This window comes from Trichosurus vulpecula, chromosome 3 (assembly GCF_011100635.1).
Source record: "Trichosurus vulpecula isolate mTriVul1 chromosome 3, mTriVul1.pri, whole genome shotgun sequence".
In the NCBI taxonomy this organism is placed as follows: domain Eukaryota; kingdom Metazoa; phylum Chordata; class Mammalia; order Diprotodontia; family Phalangeridae; genus Trichosurus; species Trichosurus vulpecula.
Genome location: NC_050575.1, coordinates 11477323 through 11505013, shown reverse-complemented (window position 1 = coordinate 11505013; position 27691 = coordinate 11477323). Strand labels below are relative to the sequence as shown.

Here is a 27691-nt window from a genome sequence, read left to right as displayed (position 1 = left end):
CAATGATTGCATCCTCCTTACATCCATCATGCAGCTCTCCATTACTCTTTGGATCACTGGTGGCACTCTTGAAATTGTAGTATTTCTTAATTCTCAGCTGCATTGTTTTGTTGAGCACAAATGGATTTGTGCAGTAGCAGGCAGCTCAGGATCTATAAGAGCTCTGTGCCATTTCCCTGGCTGACTTCCTAGTCAATTCCTGGCTTATTTATTGTTTGCCACACCTGCCCAAATGTTGTACGTGTACATGTGTGTGTGTCCATGTATGTATGTATATATGTGCACATGTGTGTATATGTATGTGGGCAGCTAGGTGGCACAGTGGATAGAATGGTGGACCTGGAGTTAGGAAGACTCATTTTCCTGAGTTCGTATCTGGCCCCAGACACTTACCAGCTATGTGACCCTGGGCAAGTCACTTAACTCTGTTTTGCCTCAGTTTCCTCATCTGTAAAATGAGCTGAAGGAAATGGCAAACCACTTTAGCGTCTTTGTTAAGAAAACTCCAAGTGGGGCCCTGAAGAGTTGGACAGAACTGAAAAACTGAACCACGATGCATATACGTGTATGGATGCATATATTCATGTGTATGTGCGTGTGCTTGTGTAGTGTGTATATATGTGCATATATATGCTTATGCACACACACATCTGTATGTATGGCCAGTCTAGTGTTGGAGAGTGAAAGATCTGTGAGCGCAAGCTAGTCTCCATGAGACCTTGTTAGATAAGAGCTGCTTCTGTGCCTTCTGGCCAAGCTTTCTTTCACTCACGGGGAGACACAGAATATTTTTCCCCAAAGAATGCCTATTTCCAGATATCTGTGCGTTCACTTAAACGATGATACTATTGAGAAATGATACTTGAAGTACGATTGGATCTAGCCAAGCAATTTCAGCTCCTGCCTCATTTCAAGGATGAAAATGAGGCGAAGTCATTTCATTTTGTGACGAAGTGATAATGCAAATACCAGGGGGTTTTAATTCGGCTCTAAGTAGAATGATGGTTAATCATTTTTGTGCATCATTAGTTATATTGCCGGTTAATGAGAGACTTCACATTTCCCCTGTCTGCATGTAGGACTTCGTAAATCCTAGGATCATAGATTTAAAGCTGGAAGGGACGCTATAGGTCATCTCCGTGTTTTACAGATGAGGAAACTGAGACCAGCGGAGATCAAATAGCTTAATCTAGCTCAAGCAGCCAGAAGTAGTGGACCCAGGCCTGCAATCCAGGCCCTCTGATTCCAAATATCTTGTTCTTTTCACTGTACCACACTGATAAGTTCTAGTCATATGTAAGTGTTTATAAATGAACAGAGCGCTCATGGGAAGTAATTAATTGCAGCTTGTTAATTAAAAAAACTTCTATTCCTTAAGAAATAGGAGGTTTTCAGGATTTAACCACATGAATGCTGCTTAATGAAGTCATTTCATTAAGGACTTGACAGTGTCCTGTCAAAGGGGGATGAACCCAAGTAAGAAGAAATGAGACGTGGTGTGTCAAAGGGGAAAATGATGTTGGTACTTATACCCCCGAAATGGGGGTCAGCCCTCTTAAGTAAAGAACAGCTCAACCATTTTCTCTTACATGCTTCCAGATGGCCTATTTATGGGGCATGCAGCCCCAGGAAGCTAGATATCATTTAGACAGAGCTGGGAATATCATAGGTGCTAAGCACTTTAAAGTCACAAGGAGACAGATTATTAAGAGATACCTAAAAGAGTTTGTCTGTCAATGGAAAGGGCTGCCTTGGGAGGTAGTGAGATCACTGTTAGTGGGAGGATGTTTATTTGGAAACTGGATGTTGAATAGAACGTTGAATATTATTCATGCTCAAACTAAGTGATGTCTCCAAATTCTTTGCACCTGTGATAGTCTGGTTCTAATGTCTCTTATGTTCTATTATCTATGGTCCCTTCTAGCTCAGTCATTTGTCTTATAAATCTAACAGCAGGTGGTACCCTGTTACTCTAGGGTGTTCTTTGCATGTCGTGCCTTTTAAGATGATGTGATCATTCAAGAGGGAAAAAATCCTGTTTTAACGGATAGTTGGGAGACCTAGTTTCTGTAGAATCATAAAATTTTAAGCATCGGGAAAAATTTTGTGATTAATTTTGTCCAGCCCCTACCCAAATCATGAATCCCCTTACAACATCCACAGCTCTGCCATTAACTAGCTATGTTACCTTTGAACAAGCTTCTGTCTGGGCCTCAGTTTTCTTATCTGTAAAATGGAAGGCATGTAGTCTAATATTATACCATTCGATAGGCCTACAGGTCTGTGTGATCTCAGAAGGCATCTAATCCAGCCTCTTAATTCATGTGTAAATGTATAATAACATGAACCTTTCCTGACTGGTGAACGGTTAGTCTCTATTTTTACACATCCAGCCAGTGACAGGGAACTAAATACTCCATGAATCAGCCATTCCACAGCTACTCAGCTCTGATTGTTAGGAAGTTCCTTACTATATTGGTTTGACATCTGCCTTCTTGTTACTTCCTTTTCTGGGCTATAGTTCAGTAGTCCAGAGGTGTAGAGGGCGAATCTAATCACTTTACAACTCTTGAAACATACTTGAAAACAGCCATTTTGTTCCACTCAAGTTTACTTTGCTTCATGCTAAACCTTCTTGGTTTCTTCAGCCATTCTTTATATGACATGATTCCTAACCCTCTCACCATCCTGGTTCCCTCCCCGCCACCCCCCCCCCCCCAACCCCCGTCCCTGCTCCTTTATTTCAAGGTCCAAAACTTTTGCCAGCCAAGTGCCCTGTTTAACCTCCGAAGGCTCCATCCTCAACATATGGCAAGTTCGTGTGTTCCTGGGGCACTCTAGCCTCAGCTTGTTCTACAAAGGTGAGCCATTGCCACCTCCAAACGGACCAGTTACTTACAGTTCCTCTTCTCAGCAGGAGCTATTGGCAGCTCTGAATCTTAGGAGTTTAGGGTTACTTCCCTTTCACGCTTTTTAGCTTCCCAGCTGAGAGATCATCCTTCTCTTTCCCTTCCTCCCCCTCCTTCCCACACCCAGTGAGAAAAGTGCTTCGGGATTGGCCACCCCAGCATTCCCTCCTTCACTTCCCCTCCCAGATCTGGTCTCTCGTCTCACTTTTTTTTTTTTTTTAAACATGCAGTCCAGCTCTATTTATGAAACATTCCATTTAATTTTATTACCCTGATGGTTTCCCCTCTGCTCCTTTGAAGTGTAAGATAGCATTTCGTTCAGAAAGACAGCTTACAGGTTGAAATGGAGTGAAAGAGATGGAAAAGGTCATGTGTTCCATATCAGTCAAAATCTGGGGACAGTGCTTGCTGTACCCTGAAGGAAAAGTGAAACTTAATGAAGAGTTTTATTGGGATTTCACTGCTTTTCTTCTTATATCTCAGATCTTTGCTTTCTTTTCCTTAAACCTCTAGCCCCATCTTTTCTATTCCCCCCCCACCCTATCCCCACTGTCTTCCTGGAGAGTTTCCTAGCCCTTTCTTTTTTGCCTTGGGACCATGAGGCTGTAATGCTGGGAAAGTTCACTTCTAAAATGAACACCCTCTCATCCTCTAAAGCCTTACTGGGACCTCATTGAACACCCCCAGCCTCCTTTCAGTAGGGGACACACTCATTGATTGAGCCCTCGAGGTCACTTAATCCTGCTTGGGGCGTAGAGTAAACCCTCATCCGGGGTGTTTGTCTTTGGTGGCATGTTGAGGTTCAAACATCATCCCCTGTAGTGCCTAAGGTTTGTTGTTATCATTTTGTGAGGTGAGGGGTGGTGAAGGATTTGGAGAGAAGGAAGGAAAACTATAGCTTTGGGCAAAGGCAAAACTGCAACTATTTGTCTGGACAAGGATCCATCAGGATTGCCAAAGACTCTCTAAATGGAAAGGTCAATATTTAAAGTCTCCAATACCACAGTTACTTCAGCTTGGGGTGGCAGGAAGGGAATTAGCAACTGGAAAAGACATCGGGAAAAGCTTTGTAGAGAAGGTCATGTTTCATCTGTGTCTTGAAGGATGGATGTGGGGAAAGGAGCTCATTCCAGGCATGAGGGATGGCCAATGCCAATGCACCCAGTTGGGAGATCGAGTGCTCCTGGGATGAACAGAGAAAAAGCCATTGGTTGGATTGTAAAGTATGGAAAGGAGAAAAGGGTATGCTAAAGTGGGAAAGTGGGAAAAACAAAGCTTTGAAAACCAAACAAAATAGTTTACTTTATCCTAGAGACAACAGGGAGTTTATGGACTAGAGAAGTGCCGAGGTCATATCTAAACTTAAGGAAAATCACTTGAGTAGAGAATTGATTGGAGTGCGCAAAGATTTGAGGTTGAAAGACCAATTAGAGGCCATTACCATAGTCCAGCAAACAGTGATGAGGGCCTAAGCTCAGCAGGGGTTGTACAGGTAATGTGGAGACCAAAATGAGAGATGGTGAGGACAGAAATGGCAAGATTTGCAAACCAATTGGTTATTGAGGGGCGATATGTCATAGTGAATAGAGTAGCAGACTTAGAGTCAGAAAGACTGGGGTTCAATTCCTGGCTCTGACATTTAGTAACTGTGTGACCCTGGGTAGTCATTTAGCCCCACTGTGCGTCAGTCTCCTCATTTTACAATACAAGAGTTGAATGAAACGGCCTCTTCCAGCTCCAGTGTGATCTCCTATATGAGGAAAAGTAAGCATTTGAGGATGATACCAAGGTCGTGTACCTGAAGGATTAGGAGTATGATGATGCCTTCTACAAATGGGGGAGTTCAGTAGAGAAGTGGCTTTAAAGGGAAAGAGGACTTTTGTTTTGGATATGTTAGATTTTGAGATATCTACGGCATGTTGTTCATTCAATCATATGTGGTTCTTCATGACCTCATGGACCAACTGTCCATGTAGTTTCCTTGGCAAAGATACTGGAGTCGTTTGCCATTTTCCTGTCCAGTTTTGTGTAGGCAGGGTTAAGGGACTTGCCAGGGTAACACAGCTAGTAAGTGTCTGATGTCAGATTTGAATACTGGTATCCAGGCCCAGTGTTCTAATCCCCATCTATGGCATATCTAGTTTAAATGTCCGGTAGGCATCAAGTGATGTGATAACACAGCTCAGGCCAGAGATTGGACCCTGTAGGAGGAACACCTTTTTTAGGTCGACTGCTTCCTTTGAGGGGGCAGTGAGAATGTCCTCTGGATTTGGTTGATTAGAAGGATGAGAGCTTCAAAAGCCCTAGATGGCATTCCTAGTGTTTACCAGAATTCCTACTCCCCTGCAGAGGTCCCTCTGACTCAGCTCCTCATCCTGGAAAATGTCCAGGAGGATTTTCCCTCTGGGGAGAGAGGATCAGAGTCTATTTGTAATGAATTACATCTTTTTAATCTTTTTATGAGTAAATTTATTTTAATTAAATTTTAAGATCCCTAAGTGTTTTCTTGCATTTTCTAAATTAATGGACCATCCTGAGCTAGGTCAGACCCAGAACATAATGGACATATAGATCTGTGGGTCATTGGTAGCATGATGATCAGTCAGCAAACACAAAACAGCAGGCTACCAGGCATGGTGCTAAGAGCGGGGGATATAAAGAAAGGCAAAAACCAGCTCCTGCTCTAGGGCTCTTGGGGGGAGACAATATGTAAACAACTATACAGACAAGACCTATGTACAGGATCAATGGGGGGTAATCTCTAAGTGAAGTCTCTGCAGGAAGGTGAAGGAACACCATCGTGGCAAAAGTGGGATGTAACTTACTCTTACTTGAAGGAAGCTCGAGAAGCTTGGAAGTCTGGATGAAGTGGGGGGGGTGGCATTCCAGGCATGGGGGACAGCCAGTGAAAATGCTAGGAGTCAGGAGATGGAGTGTTGTATGCAAGGAACATCGAGGAGGCCAGTGTCACGGGATGTGGAGGAGAGGAAGGTCTGAGAAGACTGGTGAGGGACAAAGGGGTTGAGTTGCGAAGGGCTTTGAAAATCAAGTAGAGACTTTTTTTTTGATCCTTGAGGTAATAAAGTGCCATTGGAGTTTATTGAAGAGAGGCAGAGATATGATATGGTCAGTTTTGTGTTTTAGGAAGATTAATTTGACAGTTGAGCAGAGGGTAGATCGGAATGGAGAAAGACTTGAGGCAGGGATACCAACCAGCAGACTATAGTCCAGGTATGAGTTGTTGGGGGCTTATACCAAGGTAGTGGCAGTGTCAGAGGAGAGAAGTGGCATATAGTAGGCCATGATAAGCTCCAGTGAGGGGCAGCTAGGTGATGTAGTGTATAGAGAGCCAGGCCTGGAGTCAGGAAGACCTGAGTTCAAATCCAGCCTCAGGTATTTACTAGCTGTATGTTTCTGGGTAAGTCACTTAACTCTCTTTGCCTCAGTTTCTTCATCTGTAAAATGAGCTGGACAAGAAAATGGCACACTACTCCAGAATCTTTACCAAGAAGATCCTAAATGGGATTGGAAATGACTAATTGAGTCCCCCTCCCAAAAAAAAATGTTTCTTTTTTTTTTAGTCTGCAGCACTCAGTTCCACAAGTTCCCGGGTCCCAAATATTTCCCCCCTTCTGCTCCCCCTCTCCCCCAAGACATCATGATATAGGGCTCTATACATACCTTTAGTGAAGGTTTCTTAAGGGCGTGTTTGAAGGCAGTGTGGAAGGAAGCAGTTGCTAGGGACAGATCAAAGAGCCATGACTAAGACCTTTGTCTCCTCACTCTGCCAGGTCAGTGTTCTTCCCACTGAACCTCTATTTATTTACAATTTAGTTAAAGCACATACATGGATATCTCGCTTTACTAAGCCATTCTCAGTTACCTCCACTGAAGTCTTCTGTTAGCCGTGTGGAGGCGATCCTAGGTTTACTTTAAGCCTTTGCCAGTAGAAAACAAGCAGGAAGGTTGGACCAGGTTAGAAAAGTTTCAGATTCGGACCTGCTGGTCTGTTATCTGAGGACTACCTTAACTAATGAGAGGAGTTCGTCGCTGTAGGGTTGATCATAAAGCAGGGAACTTTTTTCAAGCTACAGCAACTCACGTAAAGCGGCTACCAAGGCACAGAGGGGTTGTAACCTTCACGGGAGGGGAAGGCGAGAGAAGTAGCAACACCGATGGCGTCCATGACCCTTCAGTAGTGTGATTCTTTCTTGGGTGTTAGATTTTTCTCCTAAGATAGACTGCAGGCCAGTGGAAGGCTGAGGTTATGTCATCTTGGTTTGGGTTTTTTTTTCCCATCTCTTTTTAATTTCTTACAGGGCATGATGGAAACACTTAACTTACTGATTATTTCTAGAATCATAGAATTTCAGTTCTGGAGATCTTAGAAGAGTGGTCCCTTAACATCGTTTTCAAGCATATAGGTACCCGTCGTAAAGGAAAAAAAATTAGAAGGATCTTAACATGGTAATTGCCGTGTCGTTCATATCCATCGATTGAAAAAATGGATGATGACCGGAAGTCACTAAGAATTCAATGACGTTTAAAGATTTTATTAATCACAACAGCATTTGCACTTACTTGAAAATACTGATTATATGTTTGCAAACTGAGGCTCAAAGACTTTGCAATGTGTTAGAGGTGAGATCTGTGCCCAGGGTTTTCCTGATTCCAAGTTCATCATCCTTTCTACTACACAATGCTACTTTTTATGGATTGTAGACCCTTTGCAATACCTCTCTGTCTGCCCTTCCACTCAGCCCTCCAAGTTCCATGGGCACTGGTTAGGAAGCACCGTCTTAGTCCAACTTCATTTTCCGGATGGGGGAAACTAACTTTGTCAGGGGCACATCAAGTTAATGGCAGGATCTAAATAGAATCCAGACAGATGCAAAGGCATTACCCATGATGCATTTCACATGATTTTTCCTTTTCTCTTCTTTCCCGTGCCACAGACCAGTTCCGGGGACTTCAGAACCCTTCGGAAGGGGCTGTCTCCATATCACTCAGAGTCACAGCTGTCATCGTTGCCACAGTACCAGGATGCCCTGCAGAACGTAAGAGCCCTTTGTGCTGGCCGGCTGGGAGGGGGGTGATCTGTGGACCTGGAGTGAAGCTTAGATGAGAAGTGGAAATACACCGCAACCCTGTGGCTTAGTACTTTAGGATCTCTGTGTCTCCCCAGTTTGCCACGTGCCTGCCGGGTGACCATTGGCAAGTCGCTCCTCTGGCCCTCATTTTGTTCATCTCTATTACGAGGGGGCTTGGGGACCTCTGAGGTCTGGCAGAATTATGATGCTCTCAGGCTAATGGAAACTTTTCACAAACAGAATATTTTCTTCTGAATCAAGGAGGTGTTATTACAACACATGACATGGCACAGTCAAATGATTTCTGGATTCGAGATCACAAGGCTCCCTGTGAGGTTCAGATCCTTATGTGAACTTAGGGAAGTCATATCACCTCGATGAGCTTCCATGTCATCATCTGAAAAATGAGAGGGTTGAACTAGATGACCTCTAAGATCCCTTCCAGGCGGAGTATGTGAGGCAAGTAGGTGGCATAAGGATAGAGTGCTAGATGGGGAGTCAGTTCAAATCCAGCCTCTGACACTTAACTCTGGACAAGTCACTCACTTACATCTACCTCAGTTTCCTCATCATAGGAATTCTTATAGTACCTACCCCATAGGCTAAAATGAGGTGATATTTATAAAGCACTTTGCAAACTTAAAGCCCTATATAAATACTACCATCAGAGGCTGCTGGGTGGCTCAGTGACTAGAGCGCTGGGCCTGGAGTCAGGAAGACCTGAATTAAAATCTAGCCTCAGACTAGCTGTGTGTCCCTGGGCAAGTCACTTAACCCTGTTTGCCTCAGTTTCCTCATCTGTAAAACGAGCTGGAGAAGGAAAGGGTAAACCACTCCAGTATCTTTGCCAAGAAAACCCCAAATGGGGCCACAAAGAGTTGGACTCAACTGAAAACAACCAAACAACAGGATGTCATCATCTTTGTCTTCATCGTCATCATCTGTTATGTCTCCCTCAAGTGCTGTAGGTTGTAATCTAGCTAGGCAACCAAAGTGTAGTGAGTGCATTGTAAGCACACTAGCCTGGTGGAGTTACCAGGCCCAGGCTTTTCCATTGCCTAGACCAGGGGGGGAGAACCTGCGGCCTCGAGGCCACATGTGGCCCTCCAGGACCTCAGGTATGGGCCTTTGACTAAGTCCAAAGCTCACAGAACAAATCTTTTATTAAGGGGATTTGTTTTGTGAAATTTGGGTTCAGTCAAAGGGCCGCACTTGAGCACCTAGGGGGCCACATCCGGCCTCGAGGCCACAGGCTCCCCACTTCTGGACCATGACAGGACCTACACTCTAGGGTCTGGGGGCTGTCCCCATGTTTCATTTTAAGAAAGGTTCTCTTGTTATTGGTATTGGTACCGAACTTGAATGTCTAGTGTCTGTCTGCTTACTTTCCTATAAAGGAGGCCCAGCTTAGTTAAACACAGGCCTTGCATGCTAGATGAAAAGAGGTGGGGAAAGTGGGTTTGAGGCTGGTCTGGGGAGGCTTCAGATTCTGTGCCACTAGCTCCCCTGTTACATGTGACACATATGACCTTTAGCACCCCTTCCAATGTGAACATAAGGACTTTGGGCTGTCTCCTTTCCCTCCTTTCTCCCTCCATCCTCTCCAAGTTAAGGGAGTTTTATGTTCATATATATATACACACACATTGGGCTTTGAGTTAAAATCTGACCTCAGATACTTACTAGCTGTGTGACCCTAGGCAAGTCACTTACCCCTGTTTGCCTCAGTTTCCTCATCTGTAAAATGAGCTAGAGAAGGAGATGGCAAACCACTCCAGTATCTTTGCCAAGAAAGCCCCAGACAGGGTCGAAAAGAGTAGGACACAACTGAAAGAACAATCCTGATGTAAGGTTGCATGTACCATGATCAGTTATGAGAGAACATTTATTAAGTGCTTACTGTGTGCCAGGCATTATGCTAAACTATATAAACATATGTGTATGTATGTAAATATATGTATATAAACCCTTTTTATGTTTGTGTGTACATGTGTATATGTATTTTTGTGTGTATTTTCCTATGCTAGGAAAGAGAAAAAAGTTTGTCTTCAGTTTCTTACTTCTCTATCTCTTTGGTGCACATATAGATTGTTAGAACTGGAAGGGCACTAAGTCCAAATCCTTGCCCTGAGGGGCATGGACTGGTGTGTGTGTGTGTGTGTGTGTGTGTGTGTGTGTGTGTGTGTGTGTGTTCATATGTGTGTGTGCACACACATGTAGGGCAGGGACGATCTGGTTAGTGTGTGCATGTATGTATGCACACATCTACAGACACAAGTTACAGGTATACCATATAGACAGACGTATACCAAAAGTGTATGACAGATGTATGAGCAGGGACTGTCTTGTTCACATGAGGTGGGGACATGGTGCTCTATGTGTACACATGTTTGCATTACACATATACACGCACGCAGGCACATACACATATGTGCAAACAGGGTGGTCTCTGCCCTTTCTAATGCAGAAGATAATACTTAGGAAGAGGTGCTGAAGGGGTAGGGAAGAGGGAATGGGCATCCATGAGAGGGGATGGCGCTCTGCTGTGGTGGCCTGGTTCCCAGCTAGACCAGGCAGACACTTCCCCTATTAGGGCCAGAGTAGAGTCCTACTTTCCAAAGGGTTAAAAATGATTGAAGGCAATCGCTCATATTTTCCGTTAAGTTTTGGGGGGATGTATATATAGCAGATACAGTTGGGAGCCCTCTGGGGATCAGAGTGTTTTAACAACATCTGTCGATAAGAATTCACAAAGATGACAGATTTTCCATAGAGGATCCAGTCAGTGGTTTGGAGGCCTTTTCAAAATAACAACAGTAGCGGCAACTCATGCTTATAGGAGAACATGTGATTCTAAATGTTTCCCATCTATTCTGTCATTGGAGCCTCACAATGCCGCAGTGAGATTTGTAGTGCAGCGCTGTGCTCATGTTTATAGCTGAGCAAATGGAGACTCAGAGGTGATAGGATTTGCAGAAGATGGAGACAGCTGGTGAGTAGCAGGAGGAAGGCCTCCTCTATAGGCCCCCTGCCTCCTGCTACGTCCAATCGCCTGACCAGAACCTAGGCGCAAGGGGGAACTCCAGGTGCTGGGCACATAGCCCCTGCTTGGCTCAAGCCAATGACTCTCTCTGGTTGGGGAAGACCAGCCTTAAAGCCGCGAAGTAGCCAGGGAACTGGGGCTGATAACATAAGAGTTTCAAACCCTGGCGTGTAAATGAGCACGTCAAATTGCTCATCTGAGAGAGGACACATGTTGCCTCTGGCTTGGGGATGGCAGGAGGTAGGGTTGAACATTTGGCCAGGGCAGGGGAGAGGGTCTGGGGAATGCTGCAGCTTTGCAGAAGCTCAAGGAACAAGGTAGTGGAAAAAGCTCTGGCTAAGGAGTGAGGAGGCCTGGGTTTAATTCAATTCAAACATTTTCAAAGTACTGCCATGTGGAAGACATAGGAACAACACAATTTGTGCCCTTAAGGGACTTTTTTTCTTGCTAGTGGGTATAGGAGACTGTGTATGCAAGTGAATGCCGAGGGCATAGAAAACGATCCAAAGAGGAAGGTAGTGCTTGTAACTGGAGGGATCAGGAAATGCCCCCCAAGCTGTGCTTTGAAGGGAATTGGGGATTCTTTGAGTCAGAGGTGAAGGGAGAATGCAGCTCAGACACTGTAGACCATTTGTCCAAAGGCAGGAGCTGGAATCTTTTGTGTAGCGAGCAACAGCTAGCAAGGGTTGAGTCCCTGCCTTGGCTCTGCCAGTAATAAGCTGTGCAGCCTTGGGTTACTTACCTCCCCCTCTCTGAGGCTTGGTTTCTTCATCTGTAAAATGAAGGATTTGGATTCAGTGACCTGTTAGAGCCCTTCCAGGTCCAGAAGTCTATATGTATATGAAAGAGACAGAGGTGTTAAGAACTGAAGACAAACTGTTTTTTCCCCCTCCTTCCCAGCACAGTCCAAGACTGGCCTCCACTTTCTCCGTGCCCTGTATTTCACAAATATCAGACCAATATTTCCAAAGCCTTTTGCAGCAGCACACAGTGGAGGCCTCCTCCAGACGTCTAAAGAACACAAGGCACTTGGGCAACAATCCAGGTCCATTTAAGGAGTTGACTCTGGGCTATCTTGCCTACACCCTCAGGAATCCACGTCCCAGAACTGAGGGCCTAGCCTTTTCCCATCCTGTCCCCACTTAGCCTGTGGTACGTGGTTGAAGAAAATAGTGGAAAGAGCATGACAGTCTCGCAGTGGTCAGAGAATGAGGTATCGATCTTGTGCCCCTGTCATAATGCTCTGTACAGTCTTGGGCCAGTTGCTCTTGGGGCCCTAATTCCGCTACCCATAAATAAGGGGCCTAGACTAGGTGATCTCTAAGGCCCCTTCCAGCTTTTTTTGTTCTAGATTCCAACTTTCGTTATTCTGCAGTTCCTTCTATCACTTAGATTTGTACGTCTAAGTGATGTCTCTAAAATAGAACCCGTGATTGACAATCGCTGTTTTATGTCACTTACAAATCCATTTTGGGGAAAGCTTATTTCAATGGATCTCAGTTTTTTGACGAGCTAGACAAAGATTCCCCATCCTTTTGGATGGGATGTGCTGTGGCTGGTGGTGATGGGGGTGGATATGCATTTAAATAGACCGTCTGCTTCTTGTGACATATGGCAGGTGACCAGGGTGAGGGGCGGCCTGACTGCAAGTGACAAATGGATTCTGGGCAGTGTTTTACCAAAGATAGTCTGCTGCAGATATCCTTAACCTCTGAACCATAGGTCACCTTCATTATAATCTTTCACTGTTGGAACAATCTCCCCAGCAGTACTCGGAAGGCCTCAAGGGCAAGCCCTTTTCATTAAATTTAAGAAAGCAGTAACTTTTCTTTTCTCTTTTCTTTTGTTTTCTTTTCCTTTCCTTTCCTTTCCTTTCCTTTTCTTCTTCCTTTCTTTCCTTTTCTTCTTCCTTTCTTCTTCCTTTCTTCTTCTTTTCTTTTCCTTTCTTTTCCTTTCTTTTCCTTTCTTTTCCTTTCTTTTCCTTTCTTTTCCTTTCTTTTCCTTTCTTTTCTTTTCTTTTCTTTTCTTTTCTTTTCTTTACTTGTCTTTTCTTTTCTTTTCTTTTAGTTTCTTTTCTTTTCTTTTCTTTTCTTTTCTTTCCTGTACTTTCCTTTTCTTTTCTTTTCTTTTCTTTTCTTTTCTTTTCTTTTCTTTTCTTTTCTTTTCTTTTCTTTTCTTTTCTTTTCTTTTCTTTTCTTTTCTTTTCCCTTTTGGAGGCAACAGGTTAAGGGACTTGCCCAGGGCGATGCAGCTAGTAAGTATCTGAGGCCAGATTTGAACTCAGTTTCTGACTCAGGCCCTGTGCTGTATCCACTGAGCCACCAAGCTGTCTCTAGTAACTTTTTTGATGGGAATATGAGAAAATGTGATGATGATGATGACGATGATGATGCATGGGATAGTAGATAGAGAATAGGCCTAGAAGCCAAGAGGACCTGGGTTCAAATTCTGCCTCTGACACATTGGCTATGGGTTCCTGGGCAAATCCCTTAACATCTCAGTGCTTTGGGCCAATGATATCAAATTCAAATAGAGATAAATCAGCTGCATATTGACTTATTAACATTATGTTGTATTGTATTTTTATTCATTTAAAACATTTCTCAATGATATTCTAACCTGGTCAGGGGAGATGTCACGTGGACACATCTGCTGAAATTGCCCAAAAGGTGCTGACTTGCATTAGCAGAGGGAGTTTCTTCGTCTGGGATGTCTCTATGTCAGTGAAATCATAGCTCCACTCTATAGTGTTGTCACTACTACGGCTGCTGCTACCGTTTCCATGATTTTACCTTTCTACATCCCTTTCCATCACTGAGGGGCAGTTAGGTATTGCTGTGGATAGAGCCCTGGCCTGGAGTCAGGAAGACCTAGGTTCAAATGTGGCCTCAGACACTCACTAGCTGTGTGACCCTGGATAAGTCCCTCAACCCTGTTTGCCTCAGTTCCCCATCTGTAAAATGAGCTGGAGAAGGAAATGACAAACCACTCCAGACACTGTTCCCAAAAAACCCCAAATGGGGTCACAAAGAGTCAGACATGACTTAATATCACTTTCTAATTTTCCCATTTGATCTTTACGAATGTTGGCAGAATAGATATGATCATCCCATTTGACTGATGAGACACTGAGGCCCCAAAAGAAGAAATGACCTACTCCAGTGAGTGATAGAGCTGGGATTTTTCTTGGTGCCCCAGCTTGGTGCCTCCAGCTGGAGCTGGCAGTTTGCAGAACCAGAGTGTGGTCTGTGGAATTCTAGGATCTTCAACAAACTTCAGCTTAAGTTTCGGGTCATGAACTGCTGTCTTGCAGTCCTGGAATGAGGTGGGCAGTCTTCCACGCTTGACCCGTAGGACAAAGCTGCATTTGAATTGTCCATCCTGTTCTTCAGGGGAAGAAAGTTGGTCTGAGTGGCAGTCACCCTTGCTTTACTTATAATTGTTCTCCCCTGAGGAGCCAGGAGCAGAATTCAAGCAAGCTTGATATGAAAAGAAATGACTCCTGGGAGCCACAATTGTGCAGCTCCGTAAAGGAGTTTGTCCAGAATGGGAGTGCTAGAAGCAGAGCTGTGGACACATCGTGATAAGCTGAGTCTGCGTAGGGACAAATGATGGGATGGTTTCCAGTAGGATGCTGGGCTGGGGTTGGAGAATCCATCAAAGGCACTGGGGATGTTTTGCCTGGAGATGAGAAGGATTAGGGGAGCCTCGATCCCTTCATTAAAAGTATTTAATAGGTCATCACTTGAGGAAGGGTTAGTGAAAAGGTGAAAAAATTCTGAACGTGAGTTTGAATCTTGGTTCTGTAGCTGTTTATTATCTGGGTAAGTCAAGTCACTTAACCAGCCTCAGTTTCCTTATCTAAAACATGGAGAGGTTAGACTAGACCACTAAGGTTCCTTCTGACCCTAGATCCATACTGCTTTTATCTCTTTTCTGCTTGTAGAGCAAGGACTAGACTTGTTCAACTCAGCTTCCCTAGCCTAGGTCCTGATAGAGGATTGTCTTTGTCCCATGTGGAGGTGGTTATTTGCATGTTGTCTCCTTCATTAGAATGTGAGCTCCTTGAGGGCCTGGATCCCTAATTGCTGTTTTGTTTTTGTTTTGATCCCTGGTAATTAGCACAAGGCCTGACGCATAATAAGCGCTTGATAAATCCTGGCACAGATAAGCACCGGGCAAACAATGAAACCGCACAGTGGCCGCATCAAAAGAGGATCTCGTCTTTTTCTGTATCTTGTATCCACCATCCCTCCATCAGGAGGTGGGTAACAGCATGCTTCACCATAGGGCCTCTAGAGATCTGGTGGATCCTTGCGGTGATCAGCTTTCTTACATCTTTCAAAGTTGTTTTTCTGCCACCTTTCACTCTGCATCATTTCAGAGCTCCTGAGAGTCCCTGATCTTTCGTCATTCCTTGGGGTACAATAATATTCTGTTACATTTGGATACCACATTTTGTTTAGCCATTCCCAATTATCTCCAGAAAAAAAAAAAAAACTAAGGCATCCCTGTAAGTCTAGTTCCTTGATCCGATACCCTCCCCCACCCCCTTTAGTCCCCACTTCAGGATCAGGAAGTTGGTTTTGTTTGTTGTGGTATCTTCCCTCTTCACCTTTCCCTATCCCTACTTGTTTCCCTGTTAAGTTAATGTGTCTCTACACTGAAGTGTGTGTGTGTGTGTGTGTGTGTGTGTGTGTGTGTGTGTGTGTGTGTGTATGGCAGGGGGCATTCTCCTTTGTCCATTTCAGGTAAGAGGTTCATCCGATGCCCACCTCTCCAAACCTTCCCTCCATATTTGCATACTTTTCTCATATACTCCAATTATGAGAAAAAGCAAGTTCCGTTTCTTTCCTCTTCTCTATACCAGTGTATCCCTTTTAATCTTCCATCACATTTCTCTCTTTTGAACCCTCAGAACGGAATAATCTATACCTCTGTCATTTCATTTTCTTACTTAACTTCCTCAATATCCTTTGGAGATATTACAGTTCTGAAGGACATTTGCTCCTCCCCCTGTTACAATGTTAGCACTATATCATCAAACAGCTCACTCCAGTTGCTCAAATGAATTTACTGTGGGTAAGTTTCTCTGGGCTCTTGAGTGTGTATTTTCATGTACCCGCTCAGTTCTGGGTTTTTTGTTTTTTTTTAATCAGAAATGTTCAAAAGTATCCTATTTCAGTAAATGGCCATTTTTCTCTATGAAAGATTGTCTGCAGCTTTGAGGGGTGAGTTATTCTTGGTTGTAAGCCTTTCTCTTTTGCCTTTTGAAATATATTCCAAGATCGCTCCTCATTGATAGTAGAAACTGCCAGGTCCATGTGATCCTGACTGGTTCCTAGGTCCTTGAGCTGCTTCTTTCATTATTTTTTTTTTCCAGTATTTTCAGTATTTGGAAGGACTAAATTTTGGCTATGACATTCCTGGGACCTTTCCTTTTGGGATTTCTTCCAGGAAGTGCTAGGCAGATTGTTTTTATTTTTAGTTTGCCTTCTGGTTCTAATAGATCTAGGAAGTTTTCACTTATGTTTCTTGAAATATAGTGTCCAGGCTTTTTTTTTTTAACTAGGAAGTCCAATGACTTAAATTCTTTTTCTTCATTTTTTATTTCTTTTATTTTCCAGATTTATTTGACTTATTTCCAACTTGCTTTTAAATCTCAGTTATCTTTTTCAGCTTTTCAATCATTTAACTTTATTCTAATAGTATTTATTTCATGCAATCACTAATTTCTGTTTAGAATATTTTCAGAAAGTCTAGTACTTGGGTAAAGATGAATACTTTCTGTTTATTCTTCTTCCAATTCTTTCCTGCAACTATTTTTTTTTTAAATCTCTTGCTTCATTTCTTCCAGATAGCCCTTGTGGAAAATCCATTTTTCCATTGAGTTTCTGCTGCCAGTTGTTGCTAATTTACTTTGGGAGAGATTTCTAGATTTATAGTAAATTTCTGGACTGTTTAAGGACTTTTTTCATTTACTGATCGATCAGGTTTTAATCCTTGAAATGGGGCTTTGTGCCAGAGCTGGCCTCTGCCCACAGCACATCGGGCAGAGTGGCTGACTCTGCTTGTTGGGTCTGGGTCACTTGGGTTACTATGCTGACTTAAATCTCCTGGGCTAGCCCCTTCTGGATCTTTGAGGTTCAAAGGGCTAGATCTTAGGGTCCTTCTGTGGCTTCTCAGGATAGAGTGCTGGGGACCTCAGAGCCGCTGGGCCTGGGATATATTGGTCTAAATGCTGCTATGCTTCCCTGGTTGCTGTAGCTTGTTGAAACTTCCAAGGTCTCTACCTTAGGGCTTTTTTGGTAGCCCTTTGCTCTCAACACAAAGTGTTGTAGGCTGTACATGTCTCTTGCTCATTTGGGGAACACTTTGAGACTCCTCAGAGTGGTTTCCTGTGCCAGCACTAACTGTTTTTGCCATTGAGTGGTCCCCTTTCCTGTTCCCTGTGGGTTTCTGGCTTGCTTTCAGGCAGTCCTGTGGTAGTGAAAGGATGCATTTACTCTAGTTTCTCATCGTTACTAGATGTAGTGTGATTTTTAATTTTTCTCAAGTAGGTATGTGGGGGGGGGAGCTGGCTGGTTGGACTCCAGTTAGGTCACCATGTTGGCCAAAAGTTGTCTCTCCTTTGCTTTTCTGTGGCAACATCACTTGGGAAAGATGTTTCAGGAATAAAGAAAGATATTAGAACTAGAAAAGATTTTAGAATCCTTATGGTTCACCCTTCCCACTTGATAAAGAAGATATTGATGGGAGTGAAATTCAGGTCAAAGCAGCCTTAGAAATTCTCTTTGGACTTGGTGTCCCAGCTTCTCTTTAGGTCCTCCCTTTACCCTCTTTTTCTCCCCCATCTTCTCCCCACCCATAACCACATAGAATCAAATACTGATTGCACATTGGCTTCCAAGGTTCCTAGACTTGTGATCCCACCATCTTATGAATAGATGATCTCTAAGGCTCTTTCCAAGTCTGACATTCCATGACTGTGAGGTCCCTCCTGGTTTTGACAGTTTCTGGTGTGCTGATTCTAAGGTCTCGTCCAGCTCTTACATTATCAGAGACTCATAGAACTAGAGTTGGAAAGCCCACAGAGGTCATCTAGTCCAGCCTTTACTTACCCATGTCATGAATCCTGTCGATGACATCTTCAGCAAATAGTTCCCACTGTAAGGTTCTGTGATTCTAAGACCTCTTTCAGTTCTCAGGGTCTAAGTCTCCATTAATTGTTGCCTCGACCTGCCAGTTTTGGGGGCCGTGCTGCCCGGCAGAGACACTAGGATGATTCAAACTTGCACTGAGATGTCAAAGACAAGCTAAAAGGTATAATTACTTCTCCACAGGGTCCTGCTCACATGACAGCCGAGCTTTCTTCCTCCCCGGCAGTGGGCTATGTCCCTATGGGACAGAAACCTGAGGCAGTAGTGCATGCCATGAAGGTACGTCTCTGTGTCCCTTTCTCCACCCCTACCCTTCTCTCTGCTGTACACGTATATGCTCAGAGAGCACCCTAGACCACAGTAGCCCAGGACTCTACGTCCCTGACGTGCCACCGACTGAACGTGTAACTTCTTTTGATTTTTTCATCCCTTGAAGAATCTCTTGTCATTTTTTTGTGGGAGTGGGGGTGGGAGGGAGAGACAGAGAGAAAGAAAATACGTGTGTGTGTGTGTGTGTGTATGTGTGTGTGTGTGTGTATGCATGTGTGTGTAATGAGAATAATAGAAACAGACTCTTAAAAATCTTGGATGTGACATTTAGAGTCCCGCTTCCTTGCTACCAGACAGGGTTACCTCTGACCCTATCAGGAACTTAAGCGTCTGCCTTTGGTTATTATGGATGGATCGATGTATATATGCACATCCATCCGTCCGTCCATCCATCCATACACATATACACATATGTAATATAATGTTTTACATTATTTAAATATAGTATATAATACATAGAAATGCACACATATATACATATACACACATACATATTTGCTCAGAGTGGATTTTCTAAAAGATAACAGTGTCAGAGCTTTTAAGAACAGGATTTTTTTTTGTGCTGTCCCCCTTTATGCCATCTTTATGTAGTTCCAGAACATAAGCAGCAGTGTAGCCTCCTGGAAGGAGTAGGCAGTGGACCCCAGTCCCAGGTCTGGTTCTTCCACTCTACAGCTTTAGACGAATCGCTTAACCTCATTTGATTTCTACAGAACAGGAAGACAGATATGCCTCCTTACTTTCCTCTCAGGAAAATGATACAAAGTAATGGGAATATTGATAACAATGATAACTCACCTTTATGTGGTCTTTAAGGTTTAAAAGAGACTTCCCCATAAGAACCCCAAATCATTTTGGAAATGTGCAGGTTTTATATAAACAATAGTGGCCATTAGAATCATAGGTCACAGAATGTCAAAACCAGAAGGGGCTGAAAGTCATAAAATGTAGTGTATTAGAGCTGGAAGAAATCTTAGAAATCATCACGTCCTACCCCCTCATTTGCTACATGCTGAGACTGACCCATAGAGGAGAGCAATCACTTGCCCCGGATCACATCCATAACTAGTGGAGATGAAAGATCTCTCTTCTTAGAGCAGAGAATGGTGTAAATGTTGAGCAACCAGTGTAGATGGGACATGAAGGGGAAGTACGGTGTCAGCATCAGGAGGGTCTCAAATGCTAGACTAGCAAGCTTGGACTTTATATTGTAAAAGGTATAGAGTCTCATGGTGAATTTTGGATTATAGCTGGTCAAGGAACAGAGATTGGATGTTATTAAGAGTCCTTCAAATACAGATCACTCAATCCTCAAGGACTCACATATCTAATTATGAGACGAGGAGGGAAGAAAGATATTTTCAGTTTATCCAGCAGTTGCAATAAAAAAAAAAAAAGTCTAAGAGTAAACCTCAACTGGAAGAAAGAAATATGCCCTAATAACCTTTGTGCATCCATTTGTCTCTAGGTCTTGGAAGTTCATGAAAACCTGGACAGGCAGATACAGGACAGTTATGAGGAGGACCTGAGCGAAAAGGAGAAAGCAATCGTCCGTGAAATGTGCAATGTAATGACCTTAAATTCTATGGGATCTTGGAGAAATTGCTCTCTAGAATGGCTAAGGCTTGGGTTCCAGTCACCAAAGGGCACTTGGACACGTCCTCAGGTCTTCATGCGAGAGGCAGGCTGGGCGAGGCCTGCCTTCCAGGCCAAGCTCTGTCATCTGCCAGTTGTGGATGAGTCACCTGACCACTCTGGGCCTCAGTTTCCTCAAGTATGAATTGGGAATGGAATGTTCTTGCTTTGCCTCCCTTGCGAAGTTGTTAATAATGAATGGGAATGGATTTTGACAAGTAAAAGGTTGATTGAGAAATGATTTTTTTTTCTGGGAGGTTGGAAACAGTCATAGATTTATTTTTAGAATGTTGGCCTTAGAGATCGTCTTCTGGATTAAAACTTTCATTTTACAGAGAAGCGAACTGAGGGCCAACAGTAATGGCAACACGCATTTTAAGTGCCTCCTGTAAGCTAACCGCTGGGTGACAGCTCCTGTTCTCAAAAAGCACAGCAAGCTCATAGGATTATATATGGTTTTAGAGCTGGAAGAGATCTTAGAGGCCATATAGTCTAATTCTTTCATTTTATAGTTGAGGAAACTTGGACCTGGTGAGATTAAGTGACTTGCCAACCCCACATAAGTGCATGCAACAAAGGCATGATTTGAACCCGGGTCCTCTGACTCAAAAGCCAGCGTTCTTTCTGAATTAAACAGAAGGCAGGGCCAGAATTCAGATCTGATTGGTTTCCAGGGGCCCACTGACTGAATGGAATGATCCCACTTCCTTCTTGTGGGCAGTGGTGTAAGTGACTCGCCTAAGGTCCTACATGTTGGCTCAGACTCAGATCTCTTAACCAGAGCTCTTTCCACCACACCAAGGATTGGCAAACGACCACCTGCTCCCATGAGGCCTAGGAGCTAAGAATAATTTTTATATTTTTAAATACAAACTTTATTTTAAAATGTAAATCCATTTTTAGCTAAAACAGGTAGCGGGCCAAATTTAGCCTACAAGTAGTAGTCTACTGACCCCTGTACTGCCCCATAGGCTCTCTGCTCACCCTTAATCACCTGAGCCCATAGGCAGCATTGGTCTCATCTACTTTGGGAGGAGGGTGTTTCTGCGTCCCAGGGTCCGTGGCTTCTACTGTCTATCCAAAGATCAATTCCTCTGTCTGTACAGGGAAATTTGGGGGCCACCATTTTCTTGGGGGAAAAGTACATTGTCTAGTATTAGACACAATAAAGATCTCGTCTCAGAGTTAGGAAGACCCGAGTTCATCTCCGGCATTTGACCAGTGACCATGTTACCCTGGGGCAGTCACTAGGAGGTACAAATATCCATTTGTAGAGGGTTTTGGTTTTTTTTTAATTGAAAATGTCCTACATGCATAGCTAGGGTCCCTGGGCTCACATGCCTCTGGTAACAAGGTAAGTGCTGCCCTCTACCGACCGATGCCTAGAACAGGGACTTTGTGTTCTTGGAGTTCCACCCCTCCTTGGCTGGGTGACCCAGGGAAAATCACTTCACCTCTCTAGGTCACAGTCTCCACTTTCGTGCGTGTGGGGCTTTGTTGCTGCTGCTGTTGGGTGTTTTCAGTCGTGTCTGACTCTTCATGACCCTGTTTGGGTTCTTTTTTGGGCAAAGATGCTAGAGTCGTTTGCCATTTCCTTCTCCAGCTTTGTAGATGAGGAAACTGAACCAGGGTGTGAAGCGACTTGCCTAGGGTCACACAGCTAGTAAGTGCCCGAGGACGTATTTGAACTCAGGCCCTCCCGACTCCAGGCCCGGCATGCTCTACAGCACTACAGCGCCACCTTGCTAACCCTGAATGGTGCTTTAGTTTATAAAGCCCTTTACATTCATTTTTATCTTAAAGCAAACTGGTGAGGTCAGTAGCATGAATATCATTGCCTCTTTTACAGGTGAACAGACTGAGGCCTGGAATTTAAGTGACTTACCCAAGGCCACGTAGCTAGTAAATGGTAGAGCTACGAGGGAAACTTAGGTCTCCAGACTTTACAAATTTCAAAAAAGTGACCTTTTTCCAGGTAGCATCTATTTAGTACCTTCCTGTGCATAGTGGTAAGTGCGGCCGCTGCTCACAGTGACTGTCACAACAGCGGTATCTTCCTGCCCAAGGAGTGTTCTAGTTTAATTTCATACAAGTTTGTGCAAAGCTGTACGTGTGCAGCTTTAGAGCAATGTGACTTGGATGAAATCCCTTCTCTCTGGGCTTCACTTTCCTCACCTGGAAGATGATGAGACTGGAAGTAGATGGTCTCTGTTTGCTTTTGGCTCTAACATTTCGTGGTTCCTGCTCCTGGAAACTTATAACACAGGCATTCCCTTGACTCTGTCTACCGGTCCTCATGGGGTGAACTGAGGGGTCCGTAGAGGGAAAGAGCATCAGAGCAAAGTATATAATTAAAAGATCCCTTGCCTTGAAGGCCAGAAGAATTGGGTTTGAGCCCCACTTCTAACTGAGGGGCTGTTTTAACCCTTTGAGTCTCCATTCCTTCATCTGAAAAATGAGGAGAATTGCTACTGTGTTTCCCTCCCAGGATTATTGCGAGGATCACAGGAGATAATAATGAATGTTAATACTTTGTATACTCTGAAGTCCTTTACAAATTTCTATTGTTATAGGGGAAGCCGAGGAGAGCAGAGAGGTGACGTCAAAATCACATGGAATTAGTAGAGGAGGCAGGAAATTTGTATTTGGATATTTGAGTGACTGCTAGGCTAGAACTCATTCGACTTCATCGACCTGTTGATTGATTTGGCCTGTTCACATCCTGCTGTCTCCTTGTCTGAGGGCAGTGATCCAGAGACACTATTATTTATTAAGGAGGAGGCCTCCCCGGTAACCCGGATATAGCGAGGCTTCATTGCTAAAGATTTGACCGGCTGATGCCTGGGCCTGGAGGGAGACCTTGGAGTCTGGTTCTTCTGAGCTTCTCGTAGCCCATTCATCTCCACTCTTCCCCCAAGCCCCCCCGAAAGCATCCTCCTCAGCCTGGGGTTACATTTTTCTTGGCCAGATTGATTCCTAGGCTTGGAATTAGTAAGGGTGGAAACCTCTTGGTTCCTTATGAATGAGATTGCATTTTGGATCAGTGTTGCCATCTAGTGACTTTGCCTAACAGTACAGGCATAGAGAACTCAACTCAGAACGTGGAAATCAGCAACCATCAGCATAAGGCTAATTGCTAAGCGCCCATCTCTGTGGGGGTGGGGTGTCTTCTGAGAGACACAAAGTCATAGGATTTTGAGATGGATGAGACCATAAGGTTACATTTCCTTCTCCAGGCCTCAGTTTTCCCATCTGAAAAAAATGAAGCAGGGGGGAACAGAGGAGGCTTCTTCCTGCTCTGACATGCTCTGCTAAATCGTAGACTGTGTTCTAAGACAATGTGAAAAGTTGGAGATTAAGATTAGTCGCACTGTCTTCTCCCCCTCTCCCTCTCCTCCACGCGCCCCCTCCCCCCTCCCCCCCCCCCCTGCCCCAGCTCTCCCCTCTGCATTACATGGGAAAGTTCCTCTCCCTGGGATTCAGTTCCCGCTTCTTTAAAACAAGGAAGCTAGACTTCGATGATCTCCGAGTTCTTTTTACAGGTCTGTTATTCCATTACTATATGAGACAGTTAGAAAGCTATACAAGGCACTTAGTGATTGTGTGGTCAACGAATGAGAAAGCAACTATGGTGGTTTTGGACCACTGAATAGCAGCTTGCACTAGGTCAGTAAGCATGGGCCTTTATTCATAGATTCGTCTCTGTCTCCCACAGGTTGTATGGAGAAAGCTTGGAGATGCAGCAAGTTCCAAACCTTCCATCCGACAGCACCTTTCAGGAAACCAGTTCAAGGGGCCCTTGTAGGAGCTTTACTTTGAAGACTGGGGATGAGCGTGTACAGGGAAATGACTTCTTAAGAATGGGACAACGGGAGGTGCACAAGAGGGGAAGAGGGAGGGACCTCTCACTCTCTGGCTGCCAGAATTATTTTTGTGGTGTTCTTTGTAAATACGGCAGCTTTGGCCTAGGGTATTATTGAGGTCCTGGGATGGCTTTTCACTGGGGAAGCAGTTATTTTCTATATACTGCAAATGGAGTCCTGATCATCCTGTTTCAGAAATACCCAATTGGAGAATTTTGGGTGGCCCAGTGGAGCCTCTCTCACCTGTTTGAATATATGGACAGCTCTTCCCATCTTTGGTACTGAAATGGCTTTATCAAGAGTTGGAATATGGTGCAAGTTCCTGGCTGGGTTGTTCAAAACCTAGCCTAGAAGTTCCACTTTCCTTTTTTGGGGTTGTCAGCCATATAGTTCCTGGAGTCATGGTAGTATGAGGGGGGGCAATTTCTGATAAGCCTAGTTTGTGCTCTAGGGGAAAAGACCCTTGAGATATCCGAAGATTCATCTCATCCTGTCTCATGCTTAATCCATCCCAGAAAGAGCCTAATGAGGTGATGGGCTTCTTTTGTTTGTTTACTTAGCCCAGAACAAAGGCTACCATGTGGTTTTTTTTTCCTCATGTGAATAACTTTGGTCATGATACCATGGAACACCAGCTCATGCTCAACATTTCTGTCTTGATAAATCTGACAGAGTATCTCAATGGTAGCCAATCCCCACAATCCACCAGCTTCCTTTTCGTAGACCAAGTCTTTTTTGCCAGGTGAAGTTTCCTTTGAACTCTGAGGTTGAGTCCTTTTAGGCAAGTAAACAATTCTCCCATCAGGGTCTGGAGTGCTCTGTGAAACACTGGGGAACTGGTCCACAGCTGCCCATTAGTATTAGCTAATTCAAAGACAAAAAATGAGTCTATACTTTTTCTATAGCCTACTTTTTCTCCCCACCACGTCTTGGTTGAGAACTTGAGATCTCCAAGGATTTTAGAAGTGTGGGTTTTCTCCTTACTACACTTTCCACCATAGGAGTTCTTCGTTTGTTGTGGTTTGTTCCTGGTGTTGAGTCTCTCCAGACAGTGGATGATCTTCAGGTGAAATAAAATTCCTTTGTTGGGCACTTAGTGGAAGCTTTTCTAGCTTGAAAGGACTGGGCAAGTCTCGTGCTCTGCTGACCTAAGACTTTGAGAATCTAGGGAGGTTCTTATCAGAGGGGCATAAAGTGATATTTATAAAACCTCCAGGGTTTTCATTCTCCTCCATGGGATGGCTCCTTGCTACACTTCCTGATGATCTTGCATCACAGGCTGCTTCCAATTCAGGGACGTTTCAGTCCAATTTAATTGAAAGGGAAAACAAAGGAATCTGCAGAAAGCAGACATTGCCATCTCAGAAAGCATCCTCTGCTTATTCACCCAACACACATACACAAACGCACGCGCGCGCGCGCACACACACACACACAAAATTACATTAACATTTTAGAGCTGGAAGGGTCTTCAATTGCCATCTAGTCTAACCACATCTGGGAAATCCCCACCACATGACGAATGGTCATTTGGCCTTTGCTTAAAGACTTCCAGTGAAGGGGTGAACCTACTGACACCCAAGGCAGCTTATATCTGCTTTGGGGCAAGTAGATAGCCCTAATTATTAGGAAGTCTCCCCCTCATATTGAACCTAAATTTACCAGTATTTGCAATTTCTACCCATTGCTCCTAGTAATATTCTCTGTGGCCAAATATAGTGAATTTAATTTCTCTTCTACGCTATATAAACTCTCAAGTATTTGAAGGCAGCTGTCATAACATATCTCCTCTCCCAGTCCCTTAGACCATCCTCATATGGAATGAACGTAAGGACTTTTACCGTTCTAGTTGCCCAACTCTTCTCTCCCTCCCTGCCCAGTTTATCCATGTTGTTTCTAAAATGTAGTAACCGAACTGAACACCATTCTTCAGGTGTGGTCTAACAAGGGCCAAATACAAAGAAGCTATCACTTTATTCCCATAAAGCTATGCCTCTCTCAACACACAGCCCAAGAAAACAGCTTTTCTTGGCTGCCATATACTGTTGACTCATACTGAGCTTGGATTTTAATAAAATCCCCACTTTTTTGGCAATGAACCACTATCTAACCCTATCTTGTATGTGTAACTTTTTGGAACTTGTGTAAGCCTTTACATTTATCTGTAGTAAATAGCCTCTCGTTCGGTTCAGCCTGATTTTCTAACCCATCGACACTTTGTGGCATCCAGCATCTGTTGTGCTTGGTTTGCAGAGTTGCTAAGGATGCCATCTCTTCATTTATCTGAATCTCTGATAAAAACTTCCTAGTCCAAGCACATAATCCCTGAAGCACTCCCCACAGACCTATGAAATTCATAGGGAACTATTAATGACACACTGACCATGGACCGCTGATGAATCAATTTAATTGTACTGGTATCTATTCAACATTTCTCTGCTTTGCTAAAATCTAGGGAAACCATGTTTGTTTCCCTGATGTATCATTTAATAACTATGTTGAAAAACAGAAATAAGTTTAGTCTGGAATGGCTTGTTCTCGACCTTTTAATTAGAAATGAATTTCGTTTGGAACCAGTTCCCTCCAAGCCTCCATTTGGAGACCCAGAAGTTAGCTGGAAGGCCTCCTCTCAGCACCTTTGCTGGCACTGCATATGGGCTCTGGCACCATTTCCAATTCTTTTAGTCAGTAAATAGGAATTAATGGTTGTGTAAGCAGAGCCAGACCTGAGCTGACTGGAAGCCAGGAAGGAATTTTCCAAAGTCGAAGAGAATTAAGGCACTGCCCAAGAAGGGACTGGATAGGAAGCCCAGCACTTAACCATTGGGATATCAGACCTGACCCTCAGTGAGGTAAAGTGAAAAGAGCACTGAATTGGGAACCCATAAACCTGTGTTCTAGTCTTCCCTCAGCTATTTATTATATGGCCTTAGCTTAAGTTCCTTCTCTCTACGGCTATTTCCTTATGAAAAATTTGTCTCCCGCACATGAGTGTCGCCAGAATCAAGCGAGGCAAAGTGAGAAATGTGACTATTCTTCTGGAAGGTGGAAAATGTTCAAATTTAGTCACATCAGCTGTGTACGATGAGGGGATTGGACTGTATCTCAGCCCTAATATTCTGCATTCACTGATGGCCTGCCAGTGTTTTTGAGTTCTCAATGAATGTCATTTCTGATAAATTGTAGGTGACATCGTCTCTTTTCTCGCCCTCTTAGCTTCTGTCTCCTTTGGTCTCCTCTGCTTCACATAGAGTTTTCATGAGTCACTTTTCCCTTCTGACATATTATGGTGATTTGAATTCCCTTCCTTGAGAATTGAGGCAGTATAACATAGTGGTTGGATTTGCCCTTAAAGATGGCAAGATGTGATCCTGGACAAGCCCCTCAACTTCCCAGGGCTCTAGGCAATTTTCTAAGGCTCCAAAAGTTGCAGAGAAGTCTTAAATTGGTAGAGGGAGTTTCCTGTACCAAAGAAATCATAGATCCAGTTCGTATGCTGTCTTCAAAAGTTAACATTTTTAAAATGCTGAATCCAAGCCTTTATTTGCTCATGGAATTCATGATTTTGCGAGGCCCCCCTCCCACCGCTCAGTGATTTTCCCTCATTTGTCTGACACTGCTGCCAACTTCTCTCAGTCATCTTAGAGCTTTGGAGGGGTAA

The 27691-nt window shown here is 43.8% G+C and overlaps 1 protein-coding gene across 2 annotated transcripts in view; it reads left to right on the top strand.

The window, feature by feature from the left end:
- Nucleotides 1-27461, top strand: part of CCDC85C (coiled-coil domain containing 85C) — a 188098-nt gene extending 160637 nt beyond the window's left edge. Inside the window, exons 3-6 of one of the 2 annotated variants that reach the window (XM_036749653.1) lie at nucleotides 7865-7966; nucleotides 18386-18481; nucleotides 20001-20099; nucleotides 23883-27461. In XM_036749653.1, the coding sequence (XP_036605548.1) occupies nucleotides 7865-7966; nucleotides 18386-18481; nucleotides 20001-20099; nucleotides 23883-23972 (387 nt within the window). In that variant the 3' untranslated portion in view covers nucleotides 23973-27461. The remainder of the gene's footprint in view (nucleotides 1-7864; nucleotides 7967-18385; nucleotides 18482-20000; nucleotides 20100-23882) is intronic. The other variant, XM_036749654.1, reaches the window with a different exon arrangement.
- The last annotated feature ends 230 nt before the right edge of the window (nucleotides 27462-27691 follow it).